This window comes from Dermochelys coriacea, chromosome 3, assembly GCF_009764565.3.
Source record: "Dermochelys coriacea isolate rDerCor1 chromosome 3, rDerCor1.pri.v4, whole genome shotgun sequence".
Classification (NCBI taxonomy): Eukaryota; Metazoa; Chordata; order Testudines; family Dermochelyidae; genus Dermochelys; species Dermochelys coriacea.
Window position 1 is genome coordinate 152,421,041 of NC_050070.1, and position 21,979 is coordinate 152,443,019.

General features: G+C 42.6%; 1 protein-coding gene across 1 annotated transcript in view; it reads left to right on the top strand.

Moving 5' to 3' along the window:
• Positions 1-21,979, top strand: part of DNAH8 (dynein axonemal heavy chain 8) — a 617,537-nt gene that overhangs the window by 15,863 nt on the left and 579,695 nt on the right. The window contains exons 2-3 of the mRNA XM_043511607.1: positions 12,330-12,784; positions 21,474-21,608. Of these exons, the coding sequence (XP_043367542.1) occupies positions 12,338-12,784; positions 21,474-21,608 (582 nt within the window). The 5' untranslated portion in view covers positions 12,330-12,337. The remainder of the gene's footprint in view (positions 1-12,329; positions 12,785-21,473; positions 21,609-21,979) is intronic.

Below are 21,979 nucleotides of genomic sequence, written 5' to 3' on the forward strand. Positions count from 1 at the left end.
CTAAGCATCACTCATGTTAATATGGGTTGCTGGCTCTTCATTCTCCACAGTATTCTTCTGCACTGCTGAAAAAACAAAACAAAATCTGTACATTGAAATCAAACTTGCTTAAGTGCTATATAATAAAAATATACAGTAGGTAAAGGTTGAATAAGTTTCAGTAAACTAAACTGAGAAAGTTTCTAAACTATCTTCATCTGCACTTGTTTTTTGTGTGTTGATTAGCAAAATAAGACTAGTTGTTTACACCTAGTCATTTTCTTAAATTAGAATGACTAGTACAAGTTTAGAAAAGATTCTCTGTACCTGCAGTAGATATTACAGAAGGAAAAAAAGCTGTTTTATTGCTTATGTCAACTATGTACACATGATTGGCCAATATTTCCATCAGTTCAGTGGTTCAGATTTAGATCTCATTTCTACAAACATACACAACTTCATGCATGAGTAATCTCATTGAAGTCAACAGGACTACTCATGTGCATTGAGTTAAATGTATGTGTGATGCTCTGTACCTCGTGGGAACACCCTACATCATGGTCATCTGTATAAAATGATTGTGTGGTATCCAATGCAAAGTTTGTCATGTTGGGTGTCTTTGGAAGGCTTATAATACACTGAGCATAGTTTTTATAGTAATTGTTATAGGTTATAATTTCATGTATATAGTTATGAGGCTGAAAATATATCCTTATGGTTTAAAGCAAGCTCATGCAAAAACTTTCCAAGAACAGAGAGGCAGTTCATCCCTCATCAGGGCATGGATGGGACAAACCCAGCCCAGCCTCACAGGAACAATGGATACTGGCTGAGGCAGCAACAGAAGAATCTTAGACCCCTGAGGGAGTCATCTCCTTTCTTTGGGCAGATTGGGACTGCAATGAGGTAATGTTCACCTGACTCTGAAGGGAGGCGCGCATGCACAAAGCCAAGAGGAAAGAAAGGACATGATAAAAGGGAGAGACATTTTGCCATGCTCTCTCTCTCCCACCTACATCTACAGACATCACGACCACCAAGTGACTGAAACGCTGATCAAATGGGAGAGCCTGACTGAAAAGCCAGCCTGTGGTGAGAAGCATGTGAGTTTTTAAGGACATTGAAAATGTTAAGATCAGCTTAGAATGCGCTTTGTTTTTATTTCATTTGACCAAATCTGACTTGTTATACTTTGAGTTATAGTCATTTAAATCTACCTTTATAGTTAATAAATCTGTTCATTCATTCTACCTGAAGCAGTGTATTTGGTTTGAAGTTTGTTAGAGACTCCCCTTGGGAGAACAAGCCTGGTACATATCAACTTCTTTGTTAAATTGACTAACTTATATAAGCTTGCAGTGTCCAGTGGACATAACTGGACACTGCAAGATGGAGGTTCCCAGGGTTGTGTCTGGGACTGGAGATATTGTCATTCGCTTGCAAGTAGCTGGGAGCAGCTTACATGCTAGCAGCTGTGCGTGAACAGCCCAGGAGTGGGGGTTCTCACAGCAGAGCAGGGTAAGGCTGGCTTCCAGAGTAAGGACTGGAGAAGCCTAGGAGATCACCGATTCAGATAACACCAGAGGGGAATGTCACAATGTGCTATGTCTGGGAGATTTGTGCACCAAAAAATTAAAAATTCTGCATATTTTGTCAAAACGCCACAATATAATCATGCTGGTTTCAGTTGTTTTGGTCATGTATTTAAACTACAATACAGAAAAAAGTAACACACAAAAAAGTTGCAACTACTTGGTAACCAATACCCTACCCCTAATTCTGGAGTTTCATTTAAATTACATTCCAGAACACCAAGCAGCACAATAAAAATAAAATAGAATGTCATTTTAAATTGCTTATACTTTTACATGAGTCATTTTTGCTAATCATGGTCATTTCAGTACAATCCAGTATTCTAATTTAAATTATAGTACAGAAAACAAAGCCTTTAAGTTTTTCCTCACTTAGTGATTTCCTTTAGGAGAACGGATCAAATTGTACAGTGAAAAACTATGCATCTGCAGAGTTTGAGACAGCATTTATGCAATTCGAGGCCAGCATTTATGTGACAGCATTTATGCAGTTTGGAATTCTGTCTTTCACTGGAAGCCAAAACACCTGAGGGCTACAAAAATAGCTGCACTTTAAATAGCTTCAGGCACAATTTTTTCCCCTCTACAGTTTTAGCTCCTGTTCAGGTACCTCAGAAAAAGCCAGGCATTGTTTATATCCTGCCAGACAACTGTATTTTTAAACATGATGAGAATCAAATCTACATGTCTCAGAAAATTCAGATCTTCTTGTCCAAATGAGAAATATTTGTCAATCTTTTCAGAAGATTGACGACCTCTAAAGAGATCTAGAAGTTTGTCGAACAGGAGATAAGTTTTCTGCCTCTCAAAATTTGAAGAACTCTGAGGTGCTTTCTGAAGAAAGGGAGCTCTTGATGTGAACTGAAATATCTGTAATTCTTCCGGAAGGTCAAATGTGTTAACACTGCAAGGCTTCCTGCTCTTGAATGTCAGATTTAAACTGAGACTTCATTCACATAACTCTGCTAGAAAAGTGATGTGTACTTTCAACAATGCATACTTAGCTGGCTCATTCAGCATTTTCTGAATAGTTCACACAGAAACTGGAGAGCTGCTATTGCACTCCTCATTAAAAACTTTTGTACTGGAAGTTCTTAGAGTGATACCCGAACAGCATGGAATGAGCTGTTCCCGTTTGTGGGCTAGGAGGTCTGGATGCTTTGCCATCTGGAGACTCTTGTAGTTTCTGGTTCATAAAATGGAGGTACCTCACTTTTGTACTATCCAAGTTGTAAAGTGCTTCAAAAACATGTTCTATAAATGTTTCTAAATGCTTCACCAATACCTTCAACAATGTGTCAAACAGAGGATATGCCCAGAATTCAGAAACAGTGTTTTCTAAGAAAAAACACAGAATCAAATGCCTTTTTCATGTAAGTAGTATTGTCGGTATCAATTACTACATTTTCATGATCAATCTGGTACTCATTTACAGCTTTGACTACAGCCTGTGAAATAGTTGAGTGATTATCATCATCTAAAAAACACTGTATCCACCAAAAAAAGTAAACAAGTCAACTGCAATCAGGTTCTAATGGTGCAAGCAGTACATTCAGAACTGATCTCGCCTCATCACCACAACATTCAAAAATAACAGCAATTTTCTTGTCTTTAAGCTTCAGTTTTCTTTCAGGTTCACTTCAGGAATGTATGTCTCAGTCAGTTGTGTCCAGGAATCGCACACCCCATTCCAGACCCTGCTGTCAAGAAATTCTCTCACAAATGGGTGGTCAGTCTTTGACAAGGGGATGTTGGCACCTGCTTGTGTCTTCACCCATGCTGTACAAATTTGAACGTAGAAGCAGTTAGATAAGTCTTGAATGAGGACAAATGTTTACTACCCATGTAACATTGTTAATCTAAGATTAACACATTTATTCATACTATATTTAGTTCTGAATTTCTAGATTTTTAATTTAGATTTAAAGTATAGTAAATCATATATGTAAATAAAATATTTGGTTTATGCCTCTAAGGAGAGGCACACTCAATAACAAAAATGCATCATCAAATCAATCAACTAAAATATCACATGAAAGTGCAAGTTATAGTGTAGAGCAGTGATTTTCAAACTTCTTTTCTGGTGACCCAGTTGAAGAAAATTGTTGATGCCCGTGACCCTGGGAGCTGGGGATGAGGGGTTTGTGGTGTGGGAGGGGCTCAGGGCTGCGGGGTGGGACTAGAAATGAGGGGTTCAGGGTGTGGGGGGGCTCTAGGCTGGGGGTTGCGGTGTGGGAGAGGGTCAGGGCTCTGGGCTGGAGATGCAGGCTCAGCAGTAGGGCCAGGGATGAGGGGTTTGGGGTGTAAGAGGGGGCTCTAGGTTTGGGGGACTCAGGGCTGGGACAGGGAATTGGGGCACAGGCTTACCCTGGGCAGCTCCCAGTCAATGGCGCAGTGGGGGTGCTAAGGCAGGCTTCCTGCTTGTCCTGGCAGCGTGGACTGTGCTGCGCCCCAGAAGCGGCCAGTAGCAGGTCCGGCTCCTAGGTGGAAGCACGCAAGCAACTCCATGCAGCTCTCGCCCACAGGTACCGCCCCCCAAGCTCCCATTGGCCAATGGGAGTGCAGAGCCGGTGCTCGGGGTGGGGGCAGCACACCCCTCTGCCTAGGAGCCAGATCTGCTGCTGGCTCCTTGTGGGGCGCAGCGTGGTGTCAGAACAGATAGTGACTCGCCTGCCTTAGCTGGGCAGCACTGCTGCTGGAACTTTTAATGGCCTGGTTTGGTGGTGCTGACTAGAGCCACCCCGACCCAGTGCCTTACATTCCGTGACACAGTACTGAGTCGCAACCCACAGTTTGAAAACGACTGGTGTAGTGTGTATTATTAAAGAGAAAACTGAGTATAATCACTTAAAAAGAAAAAGTTAACAGAGCTGTATATTCAAGATCTTATAGCAAGTGAAGAGACCCCATCGCTATAGCTCTTCTAAGCTACTTCTTATATTTCAGTATAAGAACATTTTTTTGTATTTCCATTCACCTCCACATGTTCTTGCTTTGCCTGGGTTTTGTTTTTCCAGTGTACTTGTAATGGTCTTCTGATGTTTGTTTCTGCCTCTCTCTTGGGTCTATCTTCCTTGATTTTTTTTTTTGATGCACAATGATCCACAATTGCATACCATCAGTCATGATTGAAAACAACATTGCAGGATGTGCAAAATAAATTGTTCCCATCCACATGCAGTTTTGTAGGGGTTCTTGAGTATGAGAAGCTGGTGCAGCCATTTTTGATGCATGATGTGAAGGATGTACAGGTTGTGCAAAAGAATGAATATCCCTTTGGTCACTTCATCTGGACCTGTCTGGCTACTTCGGGAACTGCTTGGTTCTGACTGTCCTGACAGTTTATTGATTGCATTATAAGTATTTTATTTTCCTTCATAGTCTTTTTTTTTTTTAATGGGTAAGTAAAATAGATCCTGAGCTGTAATCTAAAGCCATTATGCCACTCTGGCACGGGAGAAAAGAAAGAAAGCACATAGATCTTCCTAACTGAGGAAGAGTATGGTATGGAAGAGTCCTGACTGTCCTATACCAATCCCTGTATAGGAAACAAGGAGGGGTGGGGAAAGGAGCATAGTCAGAGCATGCTACACTTTTGCCATTGCGAGCTGAACATGGCCCCCTGGGGACCCACTAGCTGGCATGTTTTGTGGTAACAGCCTCCATCCTTGTACTCTTTAACCAACCAACAATAAATGTACTGATTGGTTTAAAAATCAAGCACATGCTTGACCAAAAAGGGGACTTGTACCTCTCTAAAGGTCAGTAAAGTTAAGCTATCAGCAAAAGTGCCTCAGAATGATCTCTTCTGTTCTTTGATGGTAAACAGGGTGAAACAACAGACAGGGATTCAGGTGAATGCTGAGCTGGACGGAGAATAGGAGTGGGGAGCATTGGAGGCAATCCCCAAACCTCTTTGTCTAATAGTAAAGTAATTAAATTTGAGCCTTTATTTCTAGTCATTAGTCAACTAAAAATGAAGCCATATGTTCAGTATGGCATCACAGGCAACTGAAGATTAAGTGAGAGCTGGAGAATCAAACTCCCAGTTTATATTAGCTACTGACCATCTCTAGAAAGGTCAGTAGTAAACAGTTCATGGAGCACATGGACTGAAAACTTTTTCAGGGGACGGGGAGTAGCTGGCTCACTACAAAAGCAACTTTCCTTCTCCTGGAATTGTCACCTCCTCATCAATTATTGGTAGGGGACTACATCTACCCTGATTGAATTGGCCCTGTCAATACTGGTTCTACACTTGTGAGCTAACTCCCTTTTCTTCATGTGTCAGTATAATAATGCCTGCATCTGTAATTTTCACTCCATGCATCTGAAGTGGAGTCCCACCCCCGCCCATGAAAGCTTATGCCCAAATAAATCTGTCAGTCTTTGTGGTGCCACCAGCCTCCTTGTTGTTTTAACAAAAAAAAAATGGTTTTATTCTCTGGTGCTGCAATCTCCTATGCACATGCTTAATTTGACCACTATAAAGTTATGGTCCTGCTTAAATGTGTGCAGGATCAGGTCCTTAATTTCAGTAATTATTTTTGCCTATAGCAGTTTTGTAAAATTGAAATAAAATATCCTACCAGTAGTAGAGTGTTTTTAAGAAATAGCATTTATAATTTAGTAAGTTATACGTTTTAATCTAAATTTGCAGTGGTGCACATATTCAAATTAGTTTAACAAGGCCTTAACTGATTTAACTTGCTTGATTTAAATCAGTTTTTTTAAATTATTTACCCTGTCCTATGTACCTCTTTATGCAGTGTTTCCTGATATTTCTTTCAAGTGTCAGTAATTTCTATTTGTTTGTCCAAAACAATGTGACTAGACTTAAATATAGTCGTACATCTTCAATTGTCTTATATTTACTACTTTGGCAGTGATAATAATATATGTTTTGTCACAATCCGCTTTACTAGTTGTCATTAGGATAGGTTGGTTATTGTATATCTTATGGAAGATTAAGTGTTGAACCTCCTGTCTTAGGTGAAAATGAGGCAAAGTGGTTATAAACTGAAGTATTTTACAGTTTTCCATTATTCCTGGAATATCTACTTTGAGTGAAAGATACATGAATACTGCAACATATGTAATGAGTTTCAGATTTGCCTCTTTATTCTGATTTATGAGATTTTTTCTTCCTCTATCACATTTGTAGCTTTGTGACTAAGTTGTCCATGTGTCATTTGAATTTTTATTCACAGTTACAGGTTTTATCGCTACTTCTGTCAAATACTGATCAGTGAAGACACAGCATTTGTGTGTCAAAAATGTTTATTCCAAACATATAACCTGTAAGGTGGTCACGGTGGGAGACCACACGCCCTTTGCTACAACACTTCCAGAGTGCTTCGGTTCAGGGGAAAATTAGCTCACAGTTAGTTTACCAGGCTTGCAGTCACACTGAGCAGCGATAAGTATAGGCCCAGAGCCCTCAATTAGGGCGAGGCGACACACAGTTAATGGCTCTGGCTTGTGGTCTGGAAGACCAGCAACAAGTCTCTCTGCTCAGGTCCTCAGTCAGGGCAGGGCAGTAATCCAGTAGGGGCTCTGACCTATGGTGAGTCATGCAGAACAATAGCGAGTCTATTCCCCCAGCCCTCAATCAGGGAAGGGCAGCACTTAGTTCAGGAAAGGGGTTCTGGCCCTCAGTCCCGCAGAGCAACAGTGGGGAGATTAGCTCTCTGGTGTGAGAGTCAGCAAACCATCTGCCATCCTAGTTCAGGCAGGGTCCAGACCAATGCAGGCCTCCTGACTACAAAGTGGGGAGGCTGTCACCCCTGACAGTGGGACAGCAGGGGGACCCAGGCCCTCCTGCTCCACTACATCCCAGCCCAGTGCCCTAACAATGGTCCGCCACTGGGTCAGTGGGAAAAATCAAACCGCAACACATTGGCCTGCTTGCAATAAGTCACACAGCCAAACCCTATTTGGCTTTCCTAGGCTCCTTCCTACACTCAGTCCAGGTACCTGGGGTGGTTGTTGGTCTTGCTTGAGTAAACAACGAGCAACAGCCCAAACAGCTCCTTGGTAATCCCTGGCATCCAGCAGCTCCAGCCATCCTTCCAGGTCTCTGTAGTAGCTTCTATCAAGTCAAGGCTCCAGTAGCAGGGGAAAGACATGCTACTACTATGCACCAGCTGAGCTAGAGGGCCGGCCTTTTATAGTTCCTGTTCCCTGCTCTGCCCTGGTGCTTTCGGTGGGGTGGCCATGGGTTTCCCAGTTCTGCCCACCAGAGGGCAGTCGTGGCTCTCTCCCGGTCTGTCAGGGAGGAAGGCAACGCCCCCTTGCTACACAACCCTATATTTTGATTTCATATGATTTCCATGATAAATGGAACATTGTGGATATTACTCCACCAATCAAGACTCAGTAAGAGTTTTCTTCTCCAAGAATAGTGCACATGCTGTTTAATCTCATTATTTACTCAATCCAGCAATCTTTCAGTAAATGTGCACAGGTTCATGTTGAGCACAAGAGTAGACCCAGTGCAATCAGTGGGACTACTCGCATGCTTAAATTTAAGTAGAAGCATAAGTTGTTTGCAAGATAGGGGCCTAAGTCATCAATGAGGTTGTCACAGTCCTCAAATTAGGTGCAACTCTGGTCTCCTGGTCTCCTCCAGTGCACCTCACTAGGTCTTAGGCTTCCAGCCATCACCTGTCTCAGACCAGGGCCTTAGTTTGCAGATCCCTGCAATTCGTTATGATTTTGCCTGCAGTTCTGATCTCTCAGGGTAATGACACGGTTATCCAGTGATCAGTCTGCTTTCATAAAGCAAAGTATTATTTATTTAAAAAAAAAGTGGTTCTGAATAAAACAAACAGTTTATATGCATCCTTAGCTTACCAGGTGTTCACTCATCTTCAACATGGAGATCCTGGTAGGGCTAAAATACTTCAAGTCCTCCCACAGAGCTTGTTTTTGTTGATCACAGTCTCATGCCTGTCAGTTCTGGATGGTGTCTTTCCCTGGATCAGGGCTGTTATTTTTTATAAAATTTGAAGTTCCTTTTCTGCTAAGGCCTTTGAAACAGGAAACACCAATATGTGTGCTTTTTCCTAAGGGGTTGAAACTTCTGTTGTATGTTTGAATATAATCAGGCATGATGTCAAATAACTAACTCAGTTTAAGTTTTATTTAAGTATGACAGTCTATCAGTAGTTAATACAGTGCTATACAGAAAGGAAAATATGTTATCTACTCCCTGTAATTGGAGAAGTGATGTAAGCTTATTTCAGTTCACTCCTAACTTCCCAAGCTCTTTATATACTAGTTTAGAACACAGAAAACCCTTTCTCGTGTTCTTTTTTTAGGGTGGTTTTGCTGACATTAATTTATTTTGAATATTTTCTGCTGGTGGTAATCAATAAATTAATGACATCTGTAAGCATATTTAGCTGTTAATGACTTAGACATCAATCAGTATTTCTTGTTACATTGATTACAGAATACATCTGCTGTATCAAATATTCCTTGTCCATTTGGTCAATTACTAATTTGATCAGTTACAGAGTAGTTATGAGTCTCCCTTATCAATTACACCATTTTGTCCATTACAGCATACATCTATAACAGGCATTCCTTTATATGCTATGTGTGTTTATAGAAAAGAGATAAAAAATGACCTATTGCCCTGTGAAGCTTTTTTTAATGATATCTGCTTTACTTAATTTATATGCTAAAAGCACCTTTTGATAGTTTTTTAAAAATTATTATTATTATTAATTGCAGAAAACACCTGCCCCATATCAGTTACAACTGGTCCCTTTCTGGGCATTTGGACTAGGTCAGTTAAGTCAGAGTAAAAAACAAAGTGGATAATTAAGTACAGTCCTACTGATTACAGACATTTTTGTGAACACTAGTTTAACACAAATCATTAGGGTTAGCTAAAGTTCATTTTAGGTTAATCTTAAATACAAAGAATTATAAACACAAGGCATAGTGGGACTTTGGTTCACCAACAAAGAATCAAAAGGTTATGGTAGGTTGAGTCATTTACTGTATTGTTTCAGTACTGGAGATTTGCATTCATTATCCCCCATTTTCAGTAGTTTCTGTAGAAAACATTCTTTATTTTATCCATTTAAGCAGGAATGCAATCACTACTAACAAGCCCATAAAGATACATATCATATTTATAAAATTAAAACAATAGTGTTTAAATATTCAATGATTTCATATCATGTGTCATAGAGTCTAGACCTTTAACATGTATGAAGGAATTTGGTTCACAAGTAAAAAAGGAATTTGAAAAATGACAAAAATAAATTTTAATTACAGTAAGCCAACTTGCTTGCTTGTTACTTTACTTCATTTGTCCAACTATACTAGCTCAAATTAATTTAACTTTTTTTAATTGAGATATTAAAGTGCAAAAGGTGCTTATTTTATAGTCTGAGCATCTCTACCCTTGAATTAAAAATGCAATCAGTATAACAAGAAATACTACAACAACCCCACAAATTAGAATAGAGCCATACAGCTCAAATGAATACATTAAATTCTTTACCTCACAAGAGAGAATGAATGTAACTGTCAAGTTCAAAGCTTAGCACCCAAATTGGTGTAAAAGGGCTATCAATCAATATTCTATTGACATCTCTACATAAATTATGAAACCCAGCTACTCTGCAATATTTGATACATCATTAATGACAAACTTCTAACTTTCATAAGCATTTAAAAATAGACAAATTCAAATGAAATCGATAAACTGCTCTGATTTTCATTGTAACTCAAAAATGAAAGGAAATAGCATTTATGAACAATTAAGGTTAAATATTTTTCCAAATTCAGTGAAAAGTTTAGCATTTCTTACTAAAAGATCCTGAATATTCAAAATGACTGACTGAAACAACATCTTCAATTTCACCCTTAGTATCAGCAGCACAATTTTCAGAATGTTATTTTAGACTTGCCACCACATCTTTGTTGCACTTTTTATATCATGCATGTAATTCTTTCTTAACATTGCCAGCACTAAAGAGTTTCTTTAAAATATTTCCAGATCAGATCCTTGTTGCAACCAGGAGACACTGTCCATTTTCACACTAAATATCTAGTACTATAACTTTATATAATAAAATTGTAAAAATTAAACATTTTTCTGCAAAAGTGTATATAAAAAGCAACTTATTCCTAGCTATGCTCTGATCTTGCAAGCACTTATGTATGTGAGTACTCCTATTGACTAAGTGGAGCTACTCTTGTGTAAAGTTACTGACATGCATAAATGCTAGTGGACGGAGGCTTTTAGGGCCTGGTCCAAAAGCCGATTGAAGTCAATGGGCGTCTTTGGTGTGGTCAGCCCGTGTGTGTGTGTGTGTGTGTGTGTGTGTGTTATAAACTGATGGATCCCGTTGCTTTCATGGATGAGTGTTCAGCCAGTATTAACTTAAGTTTTAGATTTATTTGTTTTTATGGCTTCTCACATGGGATGCTCATCCAGTCCTGGATTTGCAGATGCAGTTACATGTCTTGCAAGTGTAGTCTTATTGAGAGAAGGGTTTGAGACATTGACCTTAACACATGCTCTCTTCTTCTGCAAAGACCTTATACGCTACTCCTCAAAAGTGGACATGGCCTCATATTACAGACCTCTCCATGTGGATCTATCCAGAGCAACTTGTTAACCAGGTTTTAATGTCTATATTGCATACTTTGAGGCATAGGCGCTGACTCTGTGGGTGCTCCGGGGCTGGAGCACTCAAGGGAAAAAATTCATGGGTGCGCTGCACTCACTGGTAGCTGCCCCGCCCCGCAGCTCACCTCTGCTTCTGCTCCGCCTCCTCCCCTGAGTGTCCCGCCACATCCTGCTTCTCCTCCCTCCCAGCGCTTGCACTGCGAAACAGGTGTTTCGCGTGGCAAGCACTGGGAGGAGGAGGAGGAACACTGCACACTTGGGGAAGAGGCGGGGCTGGGGCAGGGATTTGGGGAGGGGTCGAATAGGGGTAGGGAGGGGGCGGAGTTGGGGTGGGGCCCGAGGGTGGGGCTGAGGGTGGGGGGGCATGAGCCCCACTAGCGCCAACGAAAGTCAGCGCCTGTGCTTTGAGGTTGGCCTTCAGGTGTCTTTGTATCTGAGGATTGATTGACCTTTAGAGTGGGTTCCCATGCTCAGTTGGCTATAGAACACTGCTTTTGGTATATGGGAAAGTCTCCATGCAGACCAAATGTCTGACCCAGCGAAGCTGAGTGCTGATGAGCATACTCTTGATGCCAGGGGGTTGGCACCTCTCAAGGACTTAAGTGCTGGGGATCCTGTCCTGCTTCTTGATGTTGCAGATGGATCTTAAGCAGCAAAGGTGCCTTTAATTTACAAATTAAAGTAACCAATATAAATTTTAAAAAGCTTCTTTAATTTTTTTTTTAAAATGATTGATTTTATTCACCCTGATATTTACAGATAATTTGATATTGGGTAGAATAAAAGGCTATAATATTATATTTTAATCAATTCCAAATTGTTTAAAATATATGGTAAAACATTATTGAAAAATAAATATAAATAGTTGGAAAATACTTTTTAAAATTGTCAATCAGATTCATGTAATGTTTGCGTTAAAGAAATTTATATAAGTTCCATAATATGTTATCTTTAACAACTTCGAGAGAACTTGACAGAAATATTAGGATTATGTATTTGATGAATGACTTTAGAGGTCTACTACCTTTTTTCCTACTCTCACTTGAGGATTAAAGGAGTTTCTAAAGCATTGTTACAGTAAGTGAATTGTTTGTAAATTGCAGGCTTCAAGATGGAGGAGGTGCCAGAGGATCAGATGGAAAGCCCAGACACTAGAGAGGAAGCTGGGCCCGGCCCCGCTCCGCCAGAGGAAGCTGGGCCCAGCCCCGCTCCGCCAGAGGAAGCTGGGCCCGGCCCCGCTCCGCCAGAGGAAGCTGGGCCCGGCCCCGCTCCGCCAGAGGAAGCTGGGCCCGGCCCCGCTCCGCCAGAGGAAGCTGGGCCCGGCCCCGCTCCGCCAGAGGAAGCTGAGCCCGGCCCCGCTCCGCCAGAGGAAGCTGAGCCCAGCCCCGCTCCGCCAGAGGAAGCTGGGCCTGGCTCTGTTGCTCGTGCTCGACAAGTGACATCTCTCCGTCCTCCCCTAGAGTCGTTTAGCTCTTTTCTGGGTAACCGCAGGATGTCTAAATTTTGTCGGAGTACTAGTGGAGTTCAGTCCCTACAAGAAACTTTAAAAGAAAAACAGGTTTAGTATCAACTATTACATCTATAACAATGTAGTTTTCTTTCTCAACGTTCTGTTTCTTTTCTCAATTTATTATATCAATTTTTGGTAGGAAGATCTGCCTATTAGAATGTGGCTGACTTTCTCTTGAAATAGTTTTTTGCAATATTTTCTTTTTTAATTTTAAAGTAATGAATAAAAAAGTGCAAAAAACATTCACAAATAACATATACAGATATATAGTTGCAGTCAAGCTATATTTGACTTTGGTCCTGCAAATATTTATGCATGTGTTTAACTTTATGTACTGTTAGTAATCCCACTGAAGTTACTGGTAAGTGAGCTTTCTTTTTCTGTATTGGGACAACAATAATTGAAGGAGTGAATTATGGAAGGAGTGTACTAGTTAACACATAACACACATATAGTAAAATATTCTGGGAGGTATGTTGTGGAGTATACTGTCCATTTAAGGGACACTCTGTAGCTTACAGCCAAGACAGCTGGGCTGCAGCGAAGGAGTATCCTCCATCAATCTTGGGGCTGGGCAAAATAAACAGGAAAAGGAAGGGAGATGGAATCAGAAGCTGAATTATAGGTTACAATCCCCCTCAGCACTAGGGCACTATGACGGGGGCCCTAGAGATTTTGGTTTTCTGATTGTAAGTTGGTTGCTCTGACTTTATGTTCTGAGGACTTAAGAACTTAATTAAACTCCTCCTTCCCTGGCCTGATACCTAAAGAAAAAGGAGAAATCCTGCCTGTTTCCTAGAATAATAAGAGAGAACTGGGGACTCTGCTGGCTGGGGTTGGTTTGGAGGCCTTCTAAAAAGGGGATGTGATTATTTTTGTTGTTGTTATTAGTTTGGTTTTGGCCTTCACCATCTTGGATCTTCTACATGTAGCCTAGCTGACAGGATCTTATGGGAGCCCCCTTTCTCTTAGAAGGGTCATGAATGGGAACCTACAATTATTCCTGCAACAACAGCAAACAGAGCAATAGAAACCGCTAGTTCCAGGAAGAACAGGTGGCTGCCCAGCAGCACCGAAAGGAAGCACAGCTAGCAGAGAGGAAACACCAATTTCAGGAAGTATGGCTGGTGGCTCAACAGGAGATGCAGATAGCCACCCAGAAATAACAACAGGATATGCTACATGCCAGTCAGGAGTGGAACCACCAATTTCAGGCAGACATGGCTAGACGGCTCACCCAGCGGTCTGCAGGGGGAAGGGACCACCCTGGGAGGAGAAATTAGCTGTAGCATACAACTGAGCCTCACCTTGACAAAGCTGAGAGATGGTGATGGTGACCCAGAAGCCTATTTGACCACTGTTGAATGGGTTGCTACCCCAGAGGGCTGCGAGAGAAATACCTAAGTGATATAGCTGTCCCCATACTTCACCAGGAGACACAGGTAGCCTACTGCATGCTGAGTGAGGATTAAGCAGGGTCTTATACTGCACTAAAGATGGCTATAATGGATTGGTTCAACCTTTCCCCAGAGGTATGTTAGTGGAGATACTGGACTGAGCCATTTTCCACAAAAGCATTCCCATGTTCTGTGGCCCAATGATTCTAGTATCTGGCCTCTTGGTGGCTGGTTCCAGAGACCCAAGTCTGTGGGGGAACTAATGAACAAGTATTTGAACATCCTCCCAGATGTGGTGCAAGCCTGGGTCCAGTGCTTCCAGCTGCCATCTGTAGCAGTATCTGTGGAAATCACTGAGATGTTCCTGGAGGCCACAGCATCTAGGAAGGAAAGTCCAGTCTCATGATGGCCTGGCCTGGCTAGGAATGGTGGCAGGAGACAACACAGCTAGTGCCCAGCGACATCTGCAACCACAGCCCCAACCAGGACTGTAATTGTATTAAGTTCACAATCTTTAGTGCTCCATCAGGAAAGTTCTTCTGGCCATGTTTTGTTCTTTGACCTTGCTCACAAAATCCTTCACCTTGCCAATCATGGAGGCAGTCCCATCTGTGTCAAACACTACGACAATTTTTCCAGTGTAATTCTCTCTCCTCAAGATAGGCCATTGACACTCTGAAGATTTCCTCCCACATAGTGTGATGTGGCAGTTGTCTACAAAATAAAAAGAAAATTCTTTTATACAATCTCCATCAATACCTGACATTAGCCAAGAGTTGAGTATGACTTCTGATATCTATTGATTCATCAAGATGCAGTGCAAATTTTCTGCTTGATTTGATTTTTTTATCAGACCACAGTCTCAATGTCAGCTAATGTCATCAGTGCAGTGACTTATCATATTATCTGAAAGGGAAACTTTTGCAATTTCATTGACTGCATTTTCACCTAACGTTGTTCTCAACATTTCTTTGCATGCTGGTGAAATTAATATTTCTGCAACTCTATGCAACTTTTTCGTCTTTGCTACAAACTCAGCAACGAAGTAGCTTGCTTTCAGTGGTTTATCAGAAGCTATTACACAATGTTTCATCAGGTGCACTTGTTTTTCATTTTGATCCTTCAAATGCTCAAAAAAATATTTGCCTTTGTTGGCAGGGGACGAATGTTTGCTAATAAGGTGTCGATTTTACTTACTTGGCACCGCTGCATGATTTGAGAGTTTCTCCCCATACATAAGACATTGTCAAAAAGAGCAAGATGGTTCACCTATAAATGAAAATCGAAATTGCAAATAACTCTCACAATAGCATTGGTTCACCACTTTGACTTTCTTATGTTCATGTCAGCTACATCACTGAAAGTAGATGTGGATGTGCCAGAATCTCTTTTCCTCAAATATTTGTCCATTTTTGAGTCTTCAATTCAAAATTCACTACTGTAACTTAATAGTTGATAAGAAAACACAGCTACCACATAATACCATGTGAACAGCAAGGTCATTTGAGCATAGTGTGTGTAATGTAATTCAATGTGTAGCACTGAAGAGGAACAGCACAAAATGCAATTTGGTTATGGCACTAATTAAAATAAAGAAATTTTTCTCCACAGAGGTGACTTTTCCGAAATTCTGTGGCACACATGTTCATGCTTGATAGCACACCGATGTGCCATGGCACACCAATTGGGAAACACTGCTTTAAGGGACAGTTTGGCTCTTACAGACAAATCAGCCTGGGTGCAGTCAAGGAGCACCCTGCCTGCTCTTGGAGCTGGGCTATATAAAAAGGAAAAGGAAGCTGAGTAAGGGAGGGTGGACAAGAAGCAATGCTGGTGGCTACAGGTTGTGGGCTCACTCAGGCGCCAGGACACTAGCTTGATCAAGACCTTCAGAGACTTGTTTTCTGACTGAGGACTGGTTTACGGAATAAGATAATGTGCTTTACAGGAGTGTGATTTCTAAAGCACTCTAACGTGTTATGCATTAATTGGTCTGATTAGATCCTGAATAGATCCTGCAAGTACCCTTTAATTTAGTACTGTTTGAAACAATAGTATGTTAAAGTGCACTAGGAAACCTTGAGTGCACACAAGCAGGGTCTACAAGAACTAATAAATAGGGAACATGTTAGTGAGCTTTAGAAATCAGACCCCCTGTACAGCGCATTAACTCACTGTGTAGATAAGTCCTAAGTTTGGTTGCTCTGAGATAAGGACCTTATGAATTTGGTTAAGCTGCTCCTTCACTGACATGATGCCTAAAAAAAAGGGAGAAAGCCAGCTGCCTCTTGCAACAATAAGAAAACTAGGAACTCTGCAAGCTGGGGTTGGTTTGGAGGCCTTCTTAAAGGGGACATGATTTTTTTTTGTTGGTTTGGTTTTGCTCTTTCCCTTCTTGGATCCTGTATACAGATATTCTGTGTTTGCTTATCCTTGACATTCCCCCAGAGTTGACTTATGTATTTCAATGTTTATTTTTATTTTGTTCTCCGAGTAGCGTCACTGTAGGTACTCCACTTCAGGTGCGCATGCATCCCCGTGTGCCTTTGATTGGAGATTTTCTGTGGTTCCCATTTGGGCCCATGCATACACTTTACAAATCCTCAGGCCCTGTACCAAGGATATATAGAGCTGCATGGGTGAACTACCCTTAATTCCTTCTCAAATGCCTTTGGCGTATCAGCTTCATTTAGATATAGGCACTTAGCTAAACATAGTTTTCTTAGTTGTTTTCTTAGCTCAGTTTAGTTATAGTATTTAGTTTGCGGGTTTGTTTGTTTCCCTGCTTGAAGAATTCTGGACTTTGATGCTTCTGGGTTATGCTGGGATCCCCAGGTTTTAAGCACTGTCTTTCATACTGGAAAGCTATCCTGGTCAGTGGTGGATACCCATATACCAGCCAAGTGTAAGATTTCCTCCTTCAAGAGAAGATCTTGTAAAAAGTGGGACCATAACATTTAAATCTGTTAATGGTGGAACAAACCATAAGTCCAGTCTTCAACTCAGGTTCTGAGAACCCCCCTGTGGACTGGCCTCTGAGCACACTTAGTGCCCTATGTGTGGGTCCTGGTCACCGAAAGCTTTGAGGGATACAGCTTCAGGTACCCCATCTGTCTCTGGGTCTCAGTCACCAAAAACATTGAGGGATACAGCAGTACCAAGAGTAAGACTGTGGGTACTGACAAGAGGAGCAGGAGTGGTTGGTCTGTTATTAAGAAATCTTGGTCACCGACTGAAAAGAATGTTCTAGAGACCTCAGGTCCTAGTAGGAGTGCTACTGAATGCTACTCTACATGGTTCTGGTACTGTGAGACTGTCAAAGGCTTCCTATAAGAGTCACTCTTCCACGAAATAGAATTCAGTGCCAAAGACTTTGCTGGCATCAGGTGGTCATGTCCATTCTGGTAGACATTCCACTTCAAAGAAGTCTGAACTATCAGACTTTTCTATACCTTTGATACCAACACTGGTATCCCATACTGCTACATCAGTACCATCTGAGTCTGACTTTGGATGTACTCATTCAAAACATTCAGTGTCCACAGCACTGACATTTTCTGGACAGATCTCTGATTTGGTACTGATGCTGGCCTCCACAGCATACTCCTGGAGGAATTCTGCACCACTGTGCAAGAGCAGAATTAATATCCCCCACAGATTTTACTCTTTCCCCACAGGTAAATTGAATCACATGCCCCTCCTGGGCTGTGGTCGAGGGATATGGCATCTGGTTCAGGCGTCAGGAGAAGCTGGGGGAGATGCATCCAGGGAGGGGCAAGGCTGGGAACACCCTGGCTGGTGGCTCCTACCATGTGGTGGGCTCCAGCAGATAGTTCCACTGGGCAGTGGGAGGGATGGGGACAGCACATCCTCTTCCACTGCACAGGCTGTTCCCAGGGCCAGGTCAGACCCACTTCCAGGAACCTCCCCCAGCTGCAGGAAACTCCACACCTCCCTACCCCCTCATCCTGCCCCCATCGCTCCCCAGCAGTAGAGGGAGGGGTCACTGTTTAGGGAGTTGCCCCCTCTGTCTGCCCAAACCCTGTGAATATGGACCCCACACCAAATCCCCCCTGCTGAGCCCCAACCCTCTGCATCTAGAACACCCCACTGAGCCCCCTGTATCTGGACCCCCATCCCACTAAGCCCCACACCACCAAGGCCTACTCCCTCAGCACCCGGAGCCCTCTGCTGAGCCCCGTGCACTCAGACCCCTGTGAGCCCCATGCTCCCCCACACCCAGACCCCTCCCTGCCAGGATCCAACCATCTCCTTCATCCTCGGCAGAGTCCCATTTCCCCCTGCACCCAGAATCCCCCAATGAGCCCCTGTGCATCCAGATCCCACCCGCCCCAGACCCACCACTGAACCACCTGCAAGGGCTGACGAGGTAACAGCTCACATAAACATTTCCTTGTCATCCATCACCAGGTGAGGCTGTAATACCTCCACCACCTTTCATGGCAGATGAATTTAGACAGTTTCTGGAGCTGTTGAAGTACACCACAGATATGCTTCAAATTCCTTTAGAGAAGCTCCAGGACTCTCCTCATATGCCCCCGGATGTTTTACATACTTCAGCATCTGCACATATGGCTTTTCCTGTGAATGAGGCTTTATTAGAGCCTACTACGATCATCTTTGTCATAGATTCAGTTAATGAGCATGGTAGATAATACCATATGAAGTCTACCCCTTACAGCAAGAACCAGAAATGACTGTTTCTTTGGCTGCAAGAGTTACTTGGGGTCTAAATTAGCTGTTACCACTTAAGAAAGAGATCTTGGAGTCATCGGTGGATAGTTCTCTGAAAACAGCCACTCAATGTGCAGCGGCAATCAAAAAAGCGAACAGAATGTTGGGAATCATTAAGAAAGGGATAGATAATAAAGCAGAAAATATCATATTGCCGCTATATAAATCCATGGTATGCCCACATCTTGAATACTGCATGCAGATGTGGTCGCCCCATCTCAAAAAAGATATATTGGAATTGGAAAAGGTTCAGAAAAGAGCAACAGAAATTATTAGGGATACGGAACAGCCTCTGTATGAGGAGAGATTAATAAGACTGGGACTTTTCAGCTTGGAAAAGAGATGACTAAGGGGGGATATGATAGAGGTATATAAAATTATGACTGGTGTGGAGAAAGTAAATAAGGAAGTTTATTTATACAAGAACTCAGGGTCACCAAATGAGATTAATAGGCAGCAGGTTTAAAATAAACAAAAGGAAGTGTTTCTTCACACAACGCACAGTCAACCTGTGGAACTCTTTGCCAGGAGATGTTGTGAAACCCAAAACTATAACAGGGTTCAAAAAAGAACTAGGTAAATTCATGGAGGATAGGTCCATTAATGGCTATTAGGCCGGATGGATAGGGATCGTGTCCCTAGCCTCTGTTTACTAGAAGCTAGGAATGAGTGACAGGGAATTGATCACTTGATGATTACCTGTCGATTCCCTCTGGTTCACCTGGCATTGGCCACTGTTGGAAGACAGGATACTGGCTCGATGGACCTTTTAGGCCATTCTTATGTTCTTATTAAAACACCTTTCTTGGTGGCCATTACTTCTGCCCAGACAGTTTGAGGCCTGCTGACTTTAATGACAGATTCCCCCCATTACAGTCTTTCGAAAGGACAAAGTCTTGTTACATCCACATCCTAAATTTCAACCTAAAGTGTCTTCTGAATTGCATATTAATCAGATTAATCATCTCTCAGCTGTTTTCCTGAAATCATATCAGACTAGGCAGGAAGTTGCATTCCATACCTTAAATGTCAGAAGGGTATTATCCTTCTATATGGACAGAACCAAACCATTCTGAAAGTCTCCCAGGTTGTTTTTTTTTTTTCAATTGCAGACAGATGCAAAGGATCCACAGTCTCCTCCCAAAGAGTCTTAAAGGTGGATTTCTGGGTGTATTGTCTCATGTTATGAATCTGCAAGCATTCAGCCTCCTAGAGTGTTAGCCACAAGGTCTCAGTCTACTTCTATGATATTATTCAAGGATGTTCCAGTTGCTAAAATTTGCAGAGCTGCAACCTGGCCTACAGTACATACTTTCTCCAATCACTATGCTTTGGGTAATGTCTCTAGATCAGATGCTGCAGCTGGCAATGCAATTCTGTATTCAGTATTAGACTCTGCATCTAAGCCCCTTCCATCCTGGGGGATACTGCTCAGAAGTCACCTGAAGTGAAGTACACCTAGGGACCCTATTGGAAAAAGAAGGAGAGGTTACTCACTTTGTGCATTAACTTGAATTCTTTAAGATTTGTGTCCCTGTGGGTTCTCCACTATCTGCCCTCTTTCCTGGGATTCCTCTATGGGACTTTGTGGTAGAGAAGGGGTATTTGCCTGCATAGCGTTCAGTATCCTTGGTACAGGGCTTGAGGATGTGTAGAACATACCTGTGGACCAAACGGGTACTGCTACTGAAAATCCCTGCTCAAAGGCACATGGGGGCATACATACACCTCAAGTGGAGCACCCAGAGGGACACACATCTTGGAGAACTCTAGTCAAAGGCGGCAGAGCCTGCCCCAAAATATGGGGGGGAGGCAGAGCCAGGGTCCCCCACACCTCCTCTTCTGCAAAGGCCTCACCCCTGACCAAACCAGAAGCCGGAGTGGGCCAGAAGCCCTGGACCCTCCACCTGCCTGGGGTGGATGGGTCGAGAGCAGCCCCTGTCTTTGTCCCCATCCCACAGGCCCCCCACGCAGGGCGGGACGGTCTGTGGCTCCCCACAGCTGCCTGCAAGGCTCTTACCATGGCTGAACTGCAGCCCCCGAGTCGGAGCTGGGTCCAGGTAAGAGCCACATGTGGTGCATGGGCAGCTGTGGGAGCCGTGGACCCTTCTGCCCTGGGAAGGGCGTCCGGGGGACAGGGACATGTGCTGGGGGCTGCTCTCAACCCCCCCAACCTGGGCAGGTGGAGGGTCTGTGGCATGGCGACTCACAGCTGCCCAGGCTCCTTGGTCCAGCTCCAGCTGCTGGCCTGGCCAGGGTTGGGGGGAGGCCTCAGGGAAGAGGAGGGGTGGGCCCCTGCCAAAAAGTGGGTGGGCCAAGCCTGTCCACTTTCAAAAAGTGGGAGAAACATGGCCCTTTGCCCATCCACCCCCCATTCCGGCACCACTGACTCGAGTTACTGCACAAGCTGAGTAACCTCCCCTTCTTTTAACCTATGAAAATATAGTTTATTTTTAAGGAGTAATTAAGGGAGTTTCACATAATCAGCAAACTATAATATTAGTTTCAAGTTATGGGTCAGGTTAACAAATAATTTTGCAAACACTGCAGTTTTTAGTTTTTTTAAACTTTTTTTTATGTTTTAGGCACGATATAGAGATGCAAGGGAAGGTCGAAAAATGAAAATTGGTGTTTCATATAGATACATATTTGAAGTCCTAGGGGACAAACTTGGTTTAGATGCAACAACTGTGGAAGATATGATCTTGGATGGCCCTTTAGTAAGTCTGATTTAAACATTTTGTTTGTTTGTTATTGTTAATGTAGTTATATATTGTTACCTAATTTATAAGTAACTTTTTTTCTTTGAGTGCTTGCTCATGTTGATTCCATTCTAGGTATGCATACACCCATGTGTGCGGCTGTCTGAGATTTTTACATTAGTGGTACCTGTGGGGCCAGCTGTGGCACCCCCTGGAATGCTGTGCTCATGCCAAGGTATATCAGGTACTGCAGGCCCTAGGCCCTCTCAGTTCCTTCTTACCTCCCATGGTGGTCAGTCGGCGTTCCTTTCTTGCTTAGCAAGAGCTAGTAGTTTCTACCATTCTGAACTTCATGCCTTAAGGCCGTTGTACATAGTTCACCAGATCCT